Source organism: Fringilla coelebs, assembly GCF_963513975.1.
Source record: "Fringilla coelebs genome assembly, chromosome: 1".
NCBI lineage: Eukaryota > Metazoa > Chordata > Aves > Passeriformes > Fringillidae > Fringilla > Fringilla coelebs.
Genome location: NC_140028.1, coordinates 127454140 through 127476466, shown reverse-complemented (window position 1 = coordinate 127476466; position 22327 = coordinate 127454140). Strand labels below are relative to the sequence as shown.

General features: G+C 37.5%; 1 protein-coding gene across 7 annotated transcripts in view; it reads right to left on the bottom strand.

Annotated features, from left to right (window-relative positions):
* ICA1 (islet cell autoantigen 1) overlaps positions 1–22327 on the bottom strand; it is a 66077-nt gene that overhangs the window by 20792 nt on the left and 22958 nt on the right. For all 7 annotated transcript variants that reach the window (XM_084226116.1, XM_084226115.1, XM_084226117.1 and 4 more), the window contains 2 exons: positions 2951–3076; positions 2670–2768 (listed from right to left, as the gene is read on the bottom strand). In XM_084226116.1, coding sequence (XP_084082242.1) covers positions 2670–2768; positions 2951–3076 — 225 coding nt within the window. The remainder of the gene's footprint in view (positions 1–2669; positions 2769–2950; positions 3077–22327) is intronic.

The following is a 22327-nucleotide window of genomic DNA, read 5'->3' as shown; positions in this document are numbered from 1 at the left end:
TTTCAGGAGCCAGGCATGCATTCCAAGATGTAACAACATTTATGAAAGAGTTCAACAGCACTGAGGAGACAATAACTTGAACATATTTTATTTGGGGGGAGAACTGAAGTGGAGGAGGAAAAGCTGGTTGTCTCAGAATTTCCTCCCATCAAGTAAAGAAATACCACACCTCCCCAAAATCCTTAGAGATGCAAAATCATAGGCATTCTTGTCTATGAGTAAAGAAACAAGAGACGATACCAGACTACAGGAGAGGTCAGCAGAAGGCAAAAGTGTTGTAGTATCTGTTTGGACACAGTACTCCAAGGGTGTACTCCATGTAAGGAGCTCAGGCAGCAGTATTCCACTTCACACAGAAATAAACAGATGCACTGAGATTCCTGCCTTTTGACTCTCTTACCAGTGCAACTATTATTTCTAAGTTAATACAAACTCTTTTGAAAGTTTGGTATTCTAGCATTTAAATTTTAAAAAATGCAACTAAATATTCTTTAAGTAACTAAGGGAAATAAATGGTAACAGAAATTAGAAAAAGGTATTATTCATGAAAAGTAGCCCTTGAAATAAACTTTAATTCATTTGATATATGTTAATTTCAGGACAATGAAACTTGAATGGCTTTGCCAAAACAGCAGCCCATCATCTGTAACAGTGAAGTGATGGATACAGTAACAGATACTTTTACATCACTATACATAGAGCTATTAGCACATTAATAACCATCTTTCATCAAGCACAAAACTCAAGAGTTACAAAATACAGCTGCAATAGCACAATTATACTGCTCTCTGCACATACCCCAAAGCAAAGAAAACAAATGGGCTGCTTTTCATTAAGGGAGTTTGGCAAACATCTCTAAAGACAATGTTTTCTTTCCAGAAACAATCCTGGGAGGCATTTCAGAGTCTCTTTCCTGAGGTAAAGCTGGTACACAAGCATATATTTATAGTACAAAATACAAACAGCAGTTTACTAGTACATAGCACCTCCTAATTTTTCAGTAAAACCATCTATGTCTAAATCAAATGTTGACTTGCATTAGTTTCTTGCTTTAAAGTAGAACACTAATCCTACATTCACATATCCTTAATTTAATTCAATTTAATTTGTATTAGCAAGATTTTGTCTTTTATGGGATCATAAAGGACAAGAATGATTTGCAAGCATCAAATTCAAAATTTCCATTTAAGAAAGACTCCTTTTGTGGTATCAGGCAGGGAAAAATAGTCTAAAAGAAGTAACTTCCAATTAAATGTATAGAGATGGGCACACTGAAATATTTTATGTATATTTTACTCCAGTATATATTCTGATTTTATATTTTAATGCATGAAGTCAGCAACAGACATGGCATCTCCATTGGGTACATTTTTAGATCAAAAGTTTCTCCATCAGAAACTACACTACCTTAGATCAGCTAGAGCTATCTACCATACCTCATAATCTCAATGTAAAATTAGTTTGCAGCTCCTTTTTAATATATAGCTACTCTGGCATGAACATATGATATGCCTGGTAGGCATCAGTTCCCTAACCATAATCACCTGTTGTTATTCCACACCCAGGTGTAGCAGAGGTGAGATGGGACTCACCACACCCTCCAGAAGTGACAAGCAGAGGTCACTTACCCTAGTAATGCAACTGAAGTAGCAGCAGACATCTATTCTCTTAGGCAAAACAATCTCACCTGATGCAATCACCAGATTTTGATTTAATCACCTTAGCAATCATTTAATGCAAACAATCAGAAGCTAATTGCTGGGGACAAGAGATCATGGAGAAGACTTTGGTATAGAAAATAACCCCATACTCCAGAGAGTGAAAGAAAAAAACCCCTGATACTAAAAGCCAGTAACACAGCTTTACTCCCAAGCAGCTGTTTTTGAAAGCACAGAATTACATAAAATCCGATAGTTTTAAACTATCTCCTGATTAGCTTCATTTATCAGCACACATATCAGTAGAAAAACAGGAAATCACATCTTTCAGTGCAGGAGGTGAGCAATATAATTGGTTAAGATTTTCATAACAAAGCCTGCATCCTAAACACACTGCAATATTCCAAACCATTTTTACAATTAGTTTTTGCTGCAAGGGTTGCTTGCTACATGTGTGGATTCAAAATAGATGGTATTTCTTTAGCACAATTCCCAATCTAATTTCAAATTTAAATCAGGGTGAAATTTTTCACAGGAGGAAGTTCAAAAGGTACAAAGCATCCCGAAATGTGCCTCCTCTTCCACCACAAGGATACACCAAAGCAGGTGCATTTTCTTTCCAAGTTCCTCTCCAAGGTGTCTAAATGTTATTATGCATCTTGAAACATCCTATGTGTTGTTCAAATAATCAAACTTTTAGATACAAAAGAGCATGAAGAATAAATACTCAGCAACAATACAGGCTACCTACACAAATTAGACTGAAATAGTTTTGGATCAAAGCAAACATCTTCAGAAACCTTTTAACATCAGGAAGGTAAAAGAAAAGCCCACCAGCACAGCTAGTCAGAAGGATATTAAATAAAAAATCTGTATTTAAATGAAAAGATAAAACAGGGATAAAAATGTCAGAAAATATATGGAAAAAATATCAACATATGCTTTCTACACTCCTGTATGATCTCTTACTGGGTATCACTGGGCAAACATATACATCTATATATTCCTTACCTTTAACATAGTGAATTCATATGGCTGATAACCTTTGAAACTTTCATGGATGGCTGCCATTGTGTGTGAAGTTTTTTCCCAAAAATGAAGCAGTGTTGTCTGTAAGACAGGGTAAAATTTCAGTGCCAATGTTAACAGAAATTTGTTTTCAGTGCAAATTTCACATCTTCCCTCCAACACCAGCTACATATTCTTACGGTTGAATATTGCCATGGTAACCTCTTGAAAAGCCACATTAACAGGAAAACATTCTTTCAGAGGTCAACATTTTCCTTGGATACCTGATATGTTGTTAACACATGAGAAAGGAGGTTGCATCTGCTGGCTCCCAGAAGATCCACTTTTTGACAGACATCAGTCTTCAGTTTGTCAAAGTTGAGTTTTGCATGTCGCACTTGTGCTTGAACCTTCACACAAAGGGACAATTGTTTATGTAGTGATTTTTTTCTCTATTTTTAAGGAAAGAGCAAACTAATACAACCTCTAGGGAAATCAGACAACAGAACAGGCTCAATTACACTTTCATTTTCATCAATTCCACTGAAATTAAGATAAACTGGCTGATAAATGGTACTCTTACTATCTTCTCTGTTACTGCTTTTTGTAATATATCCGGGGAAGAATTTTTGTTTTCTAACCCCTGTTTTGTATGATGGATATTAGTATAAAACATACACTGAGAACAACTGGAAAAGATACTCATATTGGTATCTGTTGGTATCTGTTTCAAGAAAGACAAATTCAAAGCCCAACCAATAAATTTGGAGCTAAAAGTTTACAACATAATATACAGGTGCACAGTCAGAGACATTTCCATGTGCCTACAGCAAGAGACAAATTACACTGACAAATTTTAAAGTCTGTCTGCAATGATACAGCACATCAATATCTTCAGATTGCTATAAAAACTTCACTCATTAAAGTTCTCCTTCTAAAATGGGAGTGCCTTTTCTGTTTACTGCTATCAGAAAAATATCAAGCCCCTTTTCCTAGGAACTAACAGTTTCAGTTTCAAGGGGTTTTATTTTTTCAAATTATTTTTCTATCACCCATTAAGTATATATACCTTTACAGTAAGTACAACATCCCGTTGCACAAACTGCATGTGCTTGACAGCAATACTGGCACGATTTGGTATCAGGGTAGAAGGGAAATGTATGCATTTAGTATCCAGGATTTTCCATTTTTGTGACAGCCTTGCACACTACCAAAATATTATTTAATGAAAGGTATTTGTTTAAATTCAGAAAACAAATTTTGTTATCATTTTCTTCCAGTGGAATGGGAAACAATCAAACCACAAAATATAATGAATCTCCTATAACTCTTTCATACTTAAAATAAAATATTTACCCAAAAAATAAAATGTTTCACAATGAAAACAAACTACTGAAGTAAATAATAAATTTCTTTAATTTTCTGGCCTAACTTGGAGAGTAGACCCATTTTGTCCAGAAAGCCCAAACTCAGTCAAAGATTTGTCAGACTTGTATGCTCCTGATCTTCAGAAGTGAAGCTGGAACTTTGCAGCAAGAACAAACACAGACATCTCATAATGCCATCTGAAATGTTATGTTTACTGTACTTCTGCTCTTAGTTTCCCAAACTCATAGTATACAAGCCCTCCAACCAGGCAGAAAATCAACCAAAGATCTGTATCACAAATTCATTAGATGACCTACTCATACAAAAAAAAATTGTGCGACTCCTGGATTGCTAGACACGTGGCAACTTTGTTTCACTGATCAGATCAGTTCTGCTTAAGCAATACGGCACATCAGCCTAATCTGTTCATAAGGAAGAAACCACAATTCAATAACTGTCATAAACTGAGAATCTTACAGGTGAGATTTAGAAAAAAATGATGCCAAATGAAAAAGAAGCAAACACTTTTTCTTTCCTTAGTAAAGAGCAGTGCTACTCTACTTTTACAAAATAGCTCTGTGGTTACTGCTTTCATCCAAAAGAGGAAGTCTTCCAGGGTAACTCCACCAAGCCATCAATGAACAAATCTTGAGTTCTAGTAATAACAAAGACAACTGAAACGTCTGACTGGATCCAGGGCTCTAAGCACGATGACTTGTTGTCTTCACATGCTGGAAAGTTCAAAAAAACAAGAGGCATCTCCAGAAGATGGAAGGCTTCTTAGGCAGTTAGGAGATGTTTTAGCGAGGTAGAGACAGATTTGAGTTTCCTCAGGAAGGAGGAAATGGCTCCAATGGCTTCCACTTCTCAGGCAAGCATGACAAATGTTAAGCTATGATATCAAAAGCAATGAGCAGCTAGTGCCAAGATATCTATGGTATGGAATGTCATGAGAAGCCCCACTCAGTCAGAGTTACACTGGCATGAGCTGAGGCTGCTTCTTAGTTTGGGATCCCCAAGGATTGCTACACTTCCAGCTTGTGCCTGATGGAAGTCCAAGCAAGGCACCATGCTATGCATGCCAGGCTGCCATCCCAGGCACATCTGTGTAGTCCAAACACCATATGCTTAAAGAGCTTATGGACCTCCAAAACTGAGCAGCAATGGAAGAAGATGGGAGCAGTGGCAGGAGAAGTGTAGAAGCTTTATCCAGTGCTGGATAAAGACATTTGTCCTGTGTTATGTCCTCAAATCCTTTATCTGCTTTAGCTGAAAGTGCCTGAGAGCACAGTTACAACTTCAGTGTGAAAAGCAGAGTTGTGAAGAGAGTCACGCGCCTGTGCAAAAAGGAACTTCTAACTGAAATCCAAATGTGAGTTTACATGCATCTTTTGCCTCAAAGAATTGCTGCAATGAGTAGGGATTTAAGTAAGAGATGTTGGGCTTTGAAAAAACTAATCTCAGTTACAGCCATGAAAATCCAGAGAAATTCAACTGATGTAAATGGAAATGTGTCACAGATATAACTATATTTTACAATGGTGCATCTAAGAACAGAATCCCTTTCCTACTGGGTATATCACAGCACTGGTGAAAGCACAGTAAGAACAGCTGTGGCTTTGTACACTGAAAGTCCAAGTAAGAAAAGAATGTGAATTCTGGGGACTATATATACTCTGCCAGTGATGGTGAGCCATAATTTTTAAAAAAGGAAGTACTACTAAAAGGAATTATGAATTCCTACTCCAACTCTTTAAGAAAGGAGAAAAAATCCATAAAACAAAAGCAGCTGTATAGTTTGAGTTGCAGTCTTCCTGCATACATTCTTCAGGGACATTTGGCAAAGAACAACTTGGCATTTATCTTAACTGAACATGCAATTAGCGCCTCTTTTAAAAACTAAACACTCATAAAGAGAAAGAGGTGATCCACAACACAACGTGGAATACAAATCTTTTTGTTTATCACACTCATTCAGATGATTCAAGATACTTAATGCTGCCTTACCAAATGCTACACATTTCTCTTGCCAACCAAGAAAATGTGGTACTATGAAAACTATTAAATTAAGCATGCTTTTAGGTTTTTTGATATATTGAAAGTTTATTGAGCAGAAGTATTCTCCTTTTTTCAGCAGCAGTGCACGACAACTAAGAACACCACACACTACATCAGCATGACCTTTTGCTTTTTATTTGTGCCAATAAATGCATTTTCAATTGAAATTATTATTATTAGACATCTTTTAAGATTACTTGTTGGCTTCAGGAATTAGGTATTAAACCTTAGTGCTTACAAAGCATAATCTACTTAATACCACACAAGTTATCAAAATGAACCTTTGGTTCTCTACTCAGGGGAAAGCTGATATAATACATACTAATCTTCTCCTTTCTCTGCAATTACTCTCTAAGACATGAGAAACAGAACCTCATTGTGGTCTCAGTACTGCAAATTTTTATTCATCTACTTAAATTTATTAATGCTGAACATACAAAATTTCTTGAAAATCCTGGTCTGAAAACTGTCAGGATTTTAATGACCCTAGGAGAACTGCCTTGATCCAAACATGACCTGAACATTTTATGACGAATGAGATTCTACGCATCTGAAACTATAGGTACTAGATGTGAGATTTATATCATACAAGAAAATCTTACAGTACTCTTGACATAAAAAGATTATTACTATCTTTTTCTAAGCAGCAACCTGGCACAATCTGCCTTTAATTTCCCAATGCAAACACCTAAGTACAATATTCATAAAGAGCATGCAAGAAAACATAAATTTGGAAAGCAGTATCTTTACAGTAAATTCGGAAAGCAGTATCTAAGCTTGGTAAGATACTATCTATAGCTTGGTAAGATGCCAGACAAACTTGAAACAATTTCAAAGGACTGAAATGCTACAACCCTAAACCCTGGGGGATCAAAAGTCAGATTCTAGAATGCTTGATTGCAAGGGCAAATATTTGCAAACACAGTTTCCTAAACAGTATCCCAAAATGGTCAGGTTGGAAGGGACCACAGTAGATCCTCTGGTTCAACCTCCCTGCTCAAGCAGGGCCATGCCAGAGCACACAGCACAGGATTGTATCCCAACAGTTCTTGAGTATCTCCAGTGACAGAGACTCCATAGACCCCCTGGGCAACCTGCTCCAGTGCATGGCCACCTGCACAGTCAAGCTGTTCTTTCTCATGTTCAGGTGGAATTTCCTGTGCATCAGTTTCTGCCCAGTCCCTTTTGTTCTGTTGCTTGGCACCACTGAGAAGAACCTGGTCCATCCTTTTGGCACCCTCCCTTCAGACACTTAGAGACATTGACTAGGTCCTTTCTCAGCCACCTCTTCCAGCATCTGAACAGGCCCAGCTCCCTCAGCCTTTCCTCATAAGAGATGCTCCAGTCCCTAAATCATCTTTGCCACTCTCCACTGGATCCAATTCAGGAGCTTCATGTCTCTTTCTCACTGAGGAGCCCAGAATTGGACACAGCACTCCAGGTGTGGCCTCACTAGGGCAGCATAAAGGGGGAGAGGATCATCTCTCTCAAGCTGTTGTCAATGCTTTTCCTAGATACCATTGGCCTTCTTGGTCACAAGGGCATTGCTGGCTCATGGACAGCTTGTTATCCACCAGTAGCCCCACGTGCTTCTCCACAGAGCTGCTTTCCATCAAGTATGCTGAAAATCTTTATTCAAACAGAAAAATTCTAATCTTCAAGAAGGATAACATAAAAAAATAATCCTCAGACCCAGCTAAAAACTCAATTCAATATGTTCAGTTACTAAAATACAGATTGGCCATGTACTTTCAAGGAGTCTTTACGTTATCTACAGTACATCTGTGTTACTACTTTCTTTCAGTCTCCTATAAAATGCAAAATGTATTTTCAGTAGTAGCCTAATTTCAGGGACAATTCAGCTAGTGAAGCATCATCTCCAAAATTATGTTGGATAAATGTACTAACTCACTTTACATACAGTATATTTTTGTCTCAGCATTTCCAGCATAGAAGGAGAAACAGATGCTTTTAGTCTAATTTGTCACCCAACCTCTCACTTACTCGATCTGAAAAGCATGCACAGTGTGTGTATAGGCTGGAAGGAGGGGATAAGTAAATTGAGGGGGAAAAATGCCAGGAATATAGCAAAACTTCCTGTTTGGGGCTCTGGGTAAACCCTACCAGCAGATGGAATCAGCACAAATCTTTGCATTAAATAAGTATAGCACCTTCTGGCATACCTGATCATTGCAAAGACTACATGAAAATGAAATCAAACTGTAGTTTGAGGACCAAGTATTTACCATAGAGCACAACTTACAGCATTTCTGCATATGGCACAGAAAACATAAGGAACTAGATTCTCAGTTCCCACAAACTGTAGTAATTTCATAGTTTGAGTGGTGTTTTGATAAGGAGCACCCATTACCCTTTCACATGAGCATAACTAAGTACTTACTGGTTTATTTTTCCCCTTCTTTTTAATTCAAGATTGATGATGAGTCAGAGAGCAGAAAAGGTAATGTTTTATACAAAATAATGCCTGTAACTAAACTTTTCCACAGGCAAGGTACAGAATTCCAATGCCTTGCACAGTATGAAACCTGATTTCCATGTGCTTTGGTATATTCTACATTTTGCAGACTACACTTTGATTCAACTGTTCCCTTGGGTTGGAATAGTATTTATTGCATTCATCAATCTCTGCTCCATAATTTTTTAAGAATAACACATAAAAACACTGTTTAAAGAAGAGTGGGCATACTTTTGTTGTCTGCTTCAACCCTGGATATTAAGATCTTCATTTATGGTCTGATGAGAAACACTGGTAGAAATTAATTTCAGGAGACGAAATTTTTCAAGTGAGCCACATCTAGCTAAAAGGGAAAACTACTTGGACTGTATAAACAGATCCAAATGATATCTTTAAGTCTGAAGCTGAGCAGATGCACATCACATTTGCTCAAGAAACAAAACTATTCTTGACATCTGAATTAAGATAATTTTAGTTCAGACCAAGTTCCAATAATACATTTCAAAATTTGCCATTTTGGACTTAATGATGATTGTCTGTGCTTGTGCAAAAGCCCTATGCTCCTCACTCTATTAAGCCTGATTAAGAAAATTTGCAGTCATCTTGCAACTCATATAAAGGACCTAATTACCACTGCATGTCTACCTGTCTCACTCTGGAAAGCAACCAAATATCTTCTATGGAAGGGGTCCCTGCCCACGACAGAGAAGCTGGAACTAGATGATCTTTAAGGTCCCTCCCAACCAAACCACTCTATGATTCTACAGAAAGAACTGTCTTTCTGCCACAAAAGAACAAGTGGCAAGTCAGCTTTGAAAAAGCACTTCTGTTTGTGTTTTGAGGCACCTTAAATATATTGGCAAATTCATGTGGAGAGACAGCCAGTAAGTGAAAGCTGAACTAAAGATGTATTAGGTCAGTTGCACTGCAAGAGAAAGATTCTGGAAAGGAAGGTGATACCACTTTCTGATGTCCTGAAGGGGTAGAAATCTCTCATTATATACAGACTTGAACAAGGCAAACCTATGCCAAGATAAAAGACAACACAAAATGTTTTAAGCCACCAAGGACCAGTTTTCTAATAGCTGAAACATTCATGGTGAGAAACAATAAAAATATTGCACTAAAACACAGTGATAGCCAACATAATCCAATGAAATCAATGCCAACTGAAATAACTGCAAATACCTACTAGAGTATTACCGACCATAATTACTCAGAGCTTTTAGATTTAATTGTTTTGGAATTGTTTAATTCCATGACAGTCCTGGAACTCGGCGTAAGCAACAGAAGAAGAGTGCTAAGGTAGACAAAAAAAAACGAAGTCAAAAAAAGAAAAAAGGCAGAAGCAATGCTATATTGCTGCATAACAGAATACAGGCAAATGCATCTTAACATGGATTAGTATAACAGTAGCAGCATTTCCCTGTATTTACTGGGACCACATCATGTTTCTCTGCCAGAAAACTCAATATGAAACATCAGCTGTCTACAAAAAGAATGACCATAAGATCAGTATAAGTTGATTAAAAGGTTTTTTTTCATTTAATGCTGACATTTTTGATTCTACTCAGAACCATCAAATCTCCATGACTTAAGCATGCATTCTTCTCTCCTTATACTACAATGAAGCCTAGAGAAAAAAAAAAAGTAAAAAAGTCACATTATAACCAGAATGCTATTCCCTCAAATCCAGCAGCTTTCATGCAGACTGTCATTCAAAGCTGCTACAATTTACTTAATTTACTTTTTTTCATAAGTTAAAACATTTTATTAGAAAAATTTCATATCTGTGGATGGCAAAATTTTAAACACCAAGAAGCACCAAAAAGTGTCATATTTTCTCCAATTTTGTGATTTTCGAATGTCCTATTAGGACACGGTCTATTATGACTCATCAAAATTGTCATCACTATTTTGGCTCAGTTTTTACCAGAACTTGTCCCTGTGCACACACCTATTCCCCTTGGTCACTCATACCTAGGCCAGCTTTGGGAAGCTCCACAGGTCTCCTAGAAAAGCCTTGCTGGAGAGTTGCTATGTATTTCACCAGAGAGGTTAAAGGCAGTACAAACCAGCAGATGAACATCACAAAATACTACTCTTGCACTTGCCCTCAGGCACGCCTTCCACCCATGAAAGTATGCTAGGTGTGCCTAGCTCAGGCCTTGACATCCACCTTACTACCTTGTGCCTGTGTTAGTGGATGGAGAGCTAGCAAACACAAACAACTGACACCAGAATTCACTTCATATTACCCTGTTTCTCTCTACTGGACTATAAAGGCAACTCTACTGATCAATTTAGGGGTAGATGTCTACAGAGCACATGTCTGAAGTTATGTTTGATAAATCCTTACCTGAATGACATCCAGAAAATTATTTCCTTTGTTGCTAATAATCACCATAAATACTTGAATGAGTGCCTTATTTACCCTTTTGAGTCATCCAGTATAAGCTTCCAAGCCATGATTCTTGAAAGACTCCTGATGAAAACACTGAGGAGTCTCAGCAGCTTATGTATCATGGTCTAATCAATTTTCATCTTGTCTTTGTTAAATGAGACAGATTAACTTAGAAACACCTCATCTTAAGTAGCTTCCCCTAGTCTCTGTATTACATCTTACACTTTTGATACTCTCCTCTCCAGGTTTTCAATCCAGAGATGCAGACTGTGACCTGTGCTTGCTCAAACTGCACTAAGAGACACCACTGGCTTACAGCTAAGCTACATCTTTACATAAGATCTTCACAAAAGCCTCTCACAAAAAGCTTTCAACTGTGGTTGTAGAGCTGCAATTAGCAGTTTGCTGCTGGGAGAAGAGAATTAAAAATACAAAAGAGATGAAATTGTGATTAAATACACAAAAGAACTCTTTAATGTAGCACTTCAAACATACACTGTTTTGTTGTTTGCATCTCCAGTCACTGAAGATGAGGCCACTGTACTCAGGATACAAATATACCACAAATGAAGTACAACTACCATTCTCTGTTCTCTTCTTTGACCATAGAGCCTCATGCTTTTATTTTCTCCTGCCTATGTAACTCTGCCCTAATTTTTAGCTCTGTTATTATCCTCTCATTACTTTGGGTCAGAGGCATGTGTTCTCCTTCCTGTTTGAAATTCATGTCTATAGTCAGGGTCAAGGATAATGCCATGTTAAGGAGCAATGTGCTTAATGAGCTTTGCTGCAATTTCTACTTTAACAGCAATAGAAAAACCTAAGGTAGGAAAATATGTTGATAGGTACACTGAATTAACTACTATTACTTTTAAATCCTAACAAAGGATTTTTTTCTAAAAGATATAAAAATATCTACCAAAGCGACAGACCATGGATATACACCAGGATCTCTATGGATTTTTTTTCAGGAGTATATGGAATTTGGTCACATTTATGCCACATTTCCCTCTTCAGTTTTTCAGTATTTGGCCTGTAAAAATTTTACTGCCTTCAGCCTGTTGGCTCACACACCATGCAACTCCAGCCTGGCAGTAATGAGTAAACCATGGCCAGAACTGCTTACTTCACAACCACTGAAAGCAGATGTGAGCAATTCTCTGAACCCTGTGAGGATATAAGGTTATGGCTGGCTTGAATATTCTTCCTTTTTTCCCCTCCAAAAAACAAAGGTTGGTTGTACCACCTTCTGATATATTCAATGATGGCTATCACAGAAATTGAATAGCTTTCCCTCTTTCCTTTATGCAAACACATAGACATTTATCTTACTCCTTTCTCTCTTTTTTTTTCTACTGCCTTGCTTCCTTCCCAGCCTTGTGTTTATTCCTGCTGTTTTATAATGTACCTTTTTCAACTCTCTTGTGTCTCTTTAAGGATGGGGAAAAATGAGAACCTCCTCACACTTTATGCACGTGATTCCATAAATATTACACAGGGACATGACTTTTCACTCTGCATTTTTCTTCAACTGAATGCCAAGTTGGATCTGTAAACACAGATCAGTTCAGGCTTAGCAGTGGGGGAAAAAAGGCAAGGAACAACAAAATATTTGAGCAAATATGTAAATTAGTTTGTGTAAAAAGAATGATAGATAGGGGTTTGTCAGGCCAGAAAAAAAATGAGTAAGGAGGAGTATGATGGAAGGCCATCATACCACAGATACAAAACGTGTAAACGATGAGACTCCAGCCAACACAGGAACCAGAGGGCATTTTTCTGAACAAGGCATCTGAACACAAAATGAGGAGAGGTGATCTTTACACAACATCTGTGTCTGCAGAGCAGGTCTTTGAGCACAGCCATGCATTGGGGATAGCCAGAATTTATCTTGGTTCGAAAGATAATTGGACAATTCCACAGGAAAACAAACCCTATATCCTGTGACATCTCCACTGGTCGCAGTACTAAAAGAAAACACCACTGTGTATTTGCTCGACACCAGTGAAGAAAGATGATGCACAGACAGTGAATTTTTGTCTGAAGAATAAAGTAACCCTAAAGCACATTCACAGGTTAGGTTAAGGAGAGTTTGCGAGTTTGCTCTGCTGAATTCAGACCACCACAGCATCCTCTTATGCCAGAAGAACTTTCTGTTCTGTGGTATAAGGCAGCACAGATACTTCAAATTAGCTTTTCCAACATAACACCTGTGCAACTGCAGATTTTCTACTACAAAAATTGAAAATCATGCGTTACAGAATTTTGTAACTGTTAGAGGTGCCAGAGTGCATTCAAGCACTGCCTATGCGCTAACATGCTTAGGTAACAGAAATCACATGGAAATGTTTCACATTTTATAACTGTGTGACAGAATGTAAGCTTTACATTCACATAGATTCACCAGGAAAAGGGGCAGGGGGAATTTTGAGGTGCTCCAACATTTCTACAATTTCAACCGCAGTATGGAGAGAAGATCAGATCTTCCAAAAATTTTTGTACTCCCTTGAAAAAAATCTACATATACATTAAGACTTGAGGTTAGAACTTTGGAAATTAATTGCCAAAACCTACATGATTTACCTGGACAGGCCTAGCTTATCTTTCAGCATCCACCACAAATCACCTCTCCTCTTTCCAGAGGGTTGTCTGCCAAATGAAATGGTTACTCGTGGTATTTAGGCGGGGGCTGGAATACTAAACAGTGCTATTGTCTGCATAAAACCTGTGGGAAATGCATATCTAACTAATTTTTCCCTCTATTTTTTAGAGGCTAGTTTGCTAAAAATAAATATTGCTGAAACAGCCCTGCTTTTGGATTAGGCATTTCAACAGAACAGACCCATCAACTACATGTTCTTGAAATTTATATGAAAAAAGTTGCTCTGCTATTCAACCAACAAGATGTTCTCATTTTGGATGTCTTAAACACATGATAATGTGTTTTTTCCTTGCCTGTTTTAACCTTTTTTGATGCAAATCTGGCATATTTTCTTCCCTACTCTCACTATTATAGTAGGGCAAAGACATGATCCAAACACCTCTTAGAAGCAGCAAAGTTTTGTTATATCCAAATTAAATTTCTCTGAGACATGAAAATTATTTGTGGCAAGCAATACAGTGCTCTGTACTAAATAACAACATTCTGAACAGCTGCCCTAAAGCAATAGACATATACTTCCTCCTCCATTATTAAAAAGTAATTTAGTTCCTTCATAGGAAAAAAAAGAATCAAACACCACAGCTTGAACGGTACAGATCAACAGCAACAGAAAACCTCTGAAGTTTTCTTTTCTAAGGAATTACCAGGAATTAAGGTGCTTTTTTCCTACTCCTTCCTGATTTTTGCCCCTTTAGCATGGCCAAGTAGAGGCAGACACAGTGTGTCATTTGGGGAGAGCAATGCCTCTATAGAATCATTTCCACTTATCCAGCAGCTGGTCACAGCCCTGATCAAAATTACATCTACAGTCCAGCAAGTTCATCCTGCCAAAAACCAGTCTTTAGCTTAAAGACTCGCAACAGCTTTCACAAACAGAACACACAGTGCAGACCCAGAATGTGAATCCAACTGCTTAAAATAAAACAATTACAACAAAATATACAAAGAAATATTCACAGAAAATACATCAGCTTTAAAAAAAAAAAATATTCTATTGAATACAACATGTAACTGACTCTCAAATACATGATGTGGACTGCTTCTGTAATTCCAACCACTACTTACTGTAAAATGAAGGGAAGTCTGTTAAAGTTAAGAAGATGAAAGCAACAGGAGTCTTCAGTTTTTCAGAACCACACACAGAGTCCTTATAGAAATTATGATCACATCGCCACATAAAAATTCAGGCAAAGCAGAAAACCATTCCTGAGTTGCCCCATTTTAAAACATTCAAGAGCTTTTGAGCTCACAGCCCAAGAAATGGAAATACGCTACTTTTCTACAGGCTAGCTAAGCTGTTTTAACAAAAATTTTGAATTAAACAGATGCTAAGTGTGTTTACACAAGACTTATCTCAAATTAGGAGTGGTTGACTTGAATTTAAGTTTGGGAAAATACATTTTTAAGCTAAATAGACAGATGCTATGTTGAAAACACAGTGAGTGATGACACACAGTTCTGCACCAGGTCAGCTTCATCTAGGCATCACCTTTCAGAAAAGCAGCATCTCTGCACAGCCACACATTTTCCCCAGAAAACAGGAATACATACTCCTGTTTTTACCTTTCGAAAAATCTTCCCCTACTCTTCAAATACATAGCCCCATACTCCTTACATGTTGCCAAGCAACTTCCCTATCTCCTGCCTTTGCAGAAATAGATCAACTCCCAATGAATGTGTCCACACTCCATGCAGGACAGCACCTGGCCTCAGCAGGTTTGATCCAAAAAGCTGTAGCTTGTGTTCCCAAGAAAGGTTCACAGGGAAATAAAGGGATACAGCCAGCAGCAGCAACCCAGCTGACATTAATGCTGGCTGCATGAGGCCTCTCCTATTTTATCCAGTGTAAAGACAAACTACTTATGGTCAATATGTTTAACTTCAAACTGTATCAAAGGAGGGAGTTTTAATGCAGTGAGATATGTGACAGCTGAGAGCTGGAGTGCACACAGCCTCTCCTCCCAGCTCATTCACACAGGGTCATTACAGGCACAAACTGTGTACGAAAGCAGCTCCATCTCTCAGAGCTTATACCTTCTGGCTACTCTCAGATTACCAGTGAGCAGAGAACACGTCATGCTCCTGAAACTATTAATATGGATGGCTTCCTCACAGCCATTGTATTCATTTTTACAGCTTAGATCAATGTGCAAATTATTTTAAAAAGGGAACAAACATGAAATGACAATTTAAATGAAAGGAAGGCAATAAATATGAACTTCTAGCCTTGTTAAAACATCTGCTTTTCTTCTGCTTTAAGAAGCCTTTTAAATACACGCTTCAGCTTTCTGTTGGTAACAAGTTTCAGTACCGGTCAAACTCAGAATGTGTGGTTTACCAGGCTGAAAGGAAAAAAAAACCAAAAAACACTTGTTGACACTGACAGGACCTTGAAGTAAGGACATACTAAGAAAATATTAATGATTAGCAAACTCTTAAAGTGAATACAGAATGACATTCATCTAAACAGCATTATTTCAGACTTTGGGGGTAGACTTTTACAGTATGAGCCCCAAATGCAGTTCCAATAGGGAAGATACATCTGTCACTGCAGACATGAGTCATTACCACCACAGCGAGCCTGGATGCACCCTCCCAGCTTACAAACAGGTGCATATTTTCATGCATGGACAAACATCCTCTTCAGGGACAAATATGGTCCTGAAAACTACTGAATTCTCCTCTCCTGAAATTACTCTAAGGGAGTTCATAAAAAGCCAACAGTTCTTTGCATAGATACAAATAACTATGTATAATCTGAAAACAAAGAGTCATGTTTTATTGGCATAATCCAAGTCTATGAGTTGCTAAAAATAATTGCAAAGATTTGTAGCAAGAAGCAGGCCAACCAAGATAAAGTGCAAAAATGAAGAAATAATATGGTCTTTCAGGTTTGAAAGATCACACATAGCTCTAAAGCAGGCATTACCTGGACTGAGTGTCAAAAGTACTGAGAATTGCTGAGCTTATCAGAACTCAGGTGTGTTAATCATATTAGACAACCTGAGAGCAAAGGATGTCTGCCACACATGGTACAGGGGGGAATGCTGGCAAGTGGAGAGCAATTAGACAGTCAGCCCCTGCAGGAAACTGAGACAGGTAATTACTGCTTTTGAACGCTGAAGACCAGAGGTGATGTAAAGAATATTGTAATATAGCATAAAACTAACATGTCTACTATACCCATGAGTGTATTAATCTAGTAATTATACAATTCAGTTTATCTTAGATAATGCAGATAATTTGGAGGCCGTCTCGACTTCTTCAGGTACAGTGTCCTCATAGGGAAAAAATATAATTCATATTTTTAATTTCTTTGCATCCTAATTAAATTCTTAAAGGCCTGAGCAAGACCGTTACTTGAATCTGGGTCTCCTCTGAGGAGGCAGATGGGAAGAGTGAATACACTGGAATTAGGTAAAGGGACTTGAAAAGCTCAAATTCAGGTGCAGTAACAATATCCCCATTGAAAGCTCACTGCAAAACAGTGAGCTGGCCTGTAGGATCTTAACCATTGCAAAGGGCAGTGGGATGAACAGATGTACAAACTGCCAGGGAATGGCACTGACACATGTTGCAAATCCTAGCTAGATATGACACCAACCTTAAGAAAGATACCTTTAACAAAATCAACATGATTACCAAGTTCCTTTACTATTCAGTCCCCAGATGTTCTCACTGTCCTGAGTGCAAAGCCACCCCGTTTACAGTGCTAATGCAGAAGTCCTGTAAGTCAAGGTTTTGTGTTTAATTTTCTATTTAACCTTTCAGGACAGAATTAAAAATGGCACCCACAAATAATCACAATTAATTTGTAACACAAAGTCTGTTGTAAATAATCCCATGCATTGTTGTTGCTATTGTTGGCTGGCATTTAAGATATCAATAAGCATGGCTTGTTTCCATCAAAACAATTTAATTATATTTTGCCAAGACACAAACTGTGAAAGAGTACAAATTTATAAAAAAGACACAAATCTTTTTGTGGTGCTCTTCAGACTTCACAGTGTGCTATTACAGATGAAACAACATTTGAAATCTAAGCAGTGTTCAGGCGGAACCCTGAATCAGAGATGGTGGTATATTTGCCATTTTTTTGGTTAAAACAGTACGTTTTTGTTTGTTGGGTTTTTTTTTTAATCCGACCTAATTTGCTTTCATTATGTGAAGGAGAAAAATCAAACAGAGCATCTTTTTAATCATTCAGAGCCTATGCAACATAGAACTGAACAGTTAAGGCCTTATGAAGTCAAAGCAGATGGACTATATTATACATGTGCCCAAGCATTTTAGGAAAGTATAAGAAGAATTCCTGGGCAGTGGCGACTACAGAAAAACTTGGTTCTCTTGTGTAAACAATGTTTTCCCCAACAGCTGTATTCCCCTTCCTGTTTATTCTTCACTTCTGCAGAATTCTCTCAGCTCAGTCACATCTGTATTTCATTTATTTTTAAAAAATATTTCTTTAGCTATCCTCCTAGCCTTTTCAGATTATTAAGGCTGAGGGAATTTTCCAGATCTCATTTCTCTTTTCACAGCCTACTCTGGTCATATTTTTTACACTTCATTTAGGTTCAGAATTCACAAAATGATCCACATGGGTAACAAGCTTTGCCCACATAGACCAGCTTGCAGGGTTTGAGTTTTCATGTGAGCAATAGAAATTGTCTAGGCAACCATCTTTTCTTTCCCATTTTCAGAATAATACTTCAAATAATTGTGTTCAGCTCCTGTATTTTTTTTAATCCAATATTAAATTGAATATTTACACATTCCTATAGTATTAGACATGAGAAAATTCCTGGAGTTTAATTTTTATCAGACCATGTTTGATAGAGTCTTTTTAATACTGGGACCAAACCCCATTACTGCATAAAAGTTAAGGCTATTGATTTAAATCACTGACTTTTCTTTTTTTAGAAGATTTGTTCTACTCTGCTGAAACATTCTTTATTCCATTATTTAGGGGAACAGAAATTTTTAGGATGTGCCTGATGTGCCTGCCTACCTTTTCTCAACATAAATACAAGTCTGAAAATGTACAAATAACCCAAATCTACCTTTTTTTTATTTCAGCAAGGTTACATGAAACAAAGTTGTTAAAAAACTGTATTGTATCTGTAGCCCAGAAGACTAATTTTATTTTACTTCAATGCCATTTTTCAGAGTCTCACCTCAAACTCTTCTTTTGTAAAAATAACTGAACAGATGATGAACCATTTCTCAAGGGTAAGCATTAATCTCTGGAAGCAACCATATTCTACAAGCAATACCTCTAAAGATGATGTAATCTGTTCCAAGAAGTCTGCTTCTATTTTTAAGTGGCATACTGTTATTACGCTTTTAAAAGGGCATCTCTATCACACATTGCTACTTTGCTTTTAACTCACTAACAATCATTGTCATGAAATGGCTTCAGAAAATAATTGATTTCAGATCATTATGTACTCTGAGTCTTACAAATGGTACTTGAAATGGTAATTTAAAGTTGTAGGACTATATAATGCTTTTACTGTGAAGAACATTTCTCCTAAAGGTTATGTTTTCAAAAGAGGAACATCTTTCCTAACTGCCTAAAAATGCTTGAGCATTTTGTATGTGAGATATCTTGTAATGTTTTGGTTTGTCTGCTTAATGTTACTATGATATTGGAGAAGCTGGAAAGAGCATTATAGCAGAAACTCCTCAAAGAAAACATGCTCCGCACTGGAACTCCATCTACTTTTACAAGGAGATGCAATAATCACAAAGCAACAACTACAATTTTGATTGAAGAGTGCTTTTTTTAATGTGCTTTGTTTTTCACTACCCTAGTTTCTCAGTAAATCACTAAATTTAGCATTTCTAACACCATACACTTTCATATTTAAAAACCTGACTTCAAAACTCCTACTATGACTGCTATTCCCTACCAGAATGAAACCAAACCTACTCTTGATGGCACAGGCATGCCACAAGAAGAGATATGTGTGGGTGTTGCTTATCATCATACCGTAAGAGTGGGCTGTTATCTCTATCTCTGCTATCACATTGCTACACTAAGATGTGGATCTCAGAATGCAGTTTGACACCCTCTCACTAATTTTAGAGGAGACACATATTCTCTACCTTGCAGAGAGTATTATTGCATCTCCTGGAAGTTCACCTATTCTTCTACTAAGCAGTAGCAATCCAAATCACTGAAGAGAATAGATGGGGGGGTTGTTTTGCTTTTTTTAAAGGAAGATTTTGAACCAAGGCTGAAAAAATCATATCTATTAATGTGAGAGGCTTTAGTAAGCCAGATTCCTAGCAGGTATTAAGAAAGCCACCATTCTTTTTTCCCATTGCAGTGTCACACATCTCCTATCCCGAATACAGTCTACTGAAGCAACTCAGATTTTTCTGACACCTCCAGAGCACAAACACCAACATGAGCTCTCTCACAAGCAGGGGCCTATATTATTGTCACCTCGAGATAAAAGTGCTTAAAGTTTTTCAGATGGAGCTGGAATTTAATTGGAAAGTATCACCTAAAATCAAACAGAGATGACTACTGTCTAAAACGTTTTTTTAGAGTTGATTTTCTTAATTTTTAAAACCCAAGGCTGGTCAACAGTGACTACCCTAGCTGGCTCCAAACATCCACCAATTATACTGCTACTTGTAACTATGACAACTTAGAGTCTTTATTTACACCATTGTGACTGCCATGGCCAAAAATATTTTTAAGATGCTGGTGTATTTTGCTGTTGGAAAACTGAAAGACTTTCCAGCTTAATATCATCTGCAGATGCAAACAGCATTAGCATATTTTCTCTTGGTTGGCTTTTAATAATTGAACTAGAACATGACCAACAAACAGCACCACAAAACTTCTAAGAGGGTCACCCTCAAATGAATTGTTTTATTAGATATAGAAAAATACTTTGAAAACATATTACAGATGTACAGATTTTGTCCTGGCAGGAAGAGAGATCAGTTCATCTTTAAGTTGTTTTCCATCTTTAAATTCTATGATCCTCTGAAACTTTGTTTAGTGTTTCTCGGTCAATATTCTCAACTCTCAGCTCCTGAGAGCTCTTATTTTTCTAGTAAAGTTAAATTCACTTTTCCAGTAATCATTCACAAGGAACTGCAACAACACAGATTTGCAATTTGTTTTCCATTAAAAGAACAATTTGACTAAAAATGCAAAAATATAAAAAATACCAACATGTAATGTTATTTATAAACCTGTGTTTTTACTTGCTCTTCAGTTTACTAGCTTCTAAATGCTTACAGATTTCCTTTTCACTTTCTTTTTACCAGAAACTGAAATTTAGTTCCCAAGGATGGCAACTGCCAAGTCTGTCCTTATGTCAAAGATCAGCTTCATATTCAGTTTTTCTCCTTTCCTAGGCTTTTTGCATTTCCTGAAACTCTTCTAGAGTTTTCAAAATTAACAGAGAATTAAAAAAAAAATTAAAACAATACTCCAGTACATTTCCACAGTGCCTTTAGGTTTGCTGGGCTGCTGGCAGCTGATGTTACTGGATAGGGGAGCAGCAGATGATGCTGTAACGTGCTACAGCACCTTCATCATCACACAAGCCAGAATGCCCTCGTGCCCAGCAGTGATAACAGGCAAGGGGGACAGCAGGGGAATAGAGTTGTAGGTCCTGAGCCTTCCTGACAGGCTGGAGCAGATGTATCTGAGCCATACTTGCTGAGACCTTTACAATGAATACATATAGGCAGTGATTCCCATATGACCTTTTAATCAATAGATTTAGTTATATCTTCATTATTTCCCATCTATCCAATCTTCACTATTTCCCATCTATCCACAGAAGTTTTAACTTTCAAGAAATAAAAGATATTCAAGGAAACCTTGCACAGGTCAGCCACTCCCTTTATTGGTACATTTATAACAACAGCAGTTTAAGTTATTGTTATGTCATTTTGAGCTCTTCTTGTTGAACCTTCCTTCTTTCCACTTTACTTTTCTCTTGACAGATTTATCTTTAAAATTACATTAAAGGGCATTCATTTTGTTTCAAGTATGTGAAGGACTATAACTAGAAAGAGCTGGAGATAAAATGTATCCAAACAATTCAGCTTCTAGCTTGCAAATTTTCAACATCTGCATGCAAACCAAGAGCTGGGTGGTAAGGTGTAGGGCAGCCTGTCTCAGGGAGCCCAGCATAGCCACTGGGTACTTACAAAGATACTCCAGCTTTGGTTCAAGCCTCAGAATGAAGGGGAAGCAGGGGAGGATGAGAACGATGGAAGTAAAAAACAAATATAGAAAGGATTAATCTGCTTTATCAATGTAGCATGATAAACAACCTATCATGCCACAGATGTAATTTTCTTATAGCTAGCTTTTTCAGCATGACAATTTTTTTCAGCTCTCACTTTCTCTATGTTACGGATGGCACTGAAATGTACAGGTTTGATGAGAAAGTCTATATTGAACTGCACATGAGATAGCACAGCCAAGTAATATTGAACAGCACACCATCCTGTGTCCTGAAGGCTGCATATGGAAGGCTGTGTCCTGGTCTCAGTTTATCCCTACACACTGTTGCATTCCTGCTCAGAAAATGCATGGAAAAGCTTAACCTTTTCAGAGCTGGAAGAAGGACACCAGCACTTGGGCCATTTGGTCTAGATTTTTACAACGTCACAGCACTGTTCATATAATAGTGCACAGTCTCCAGACAGATAAA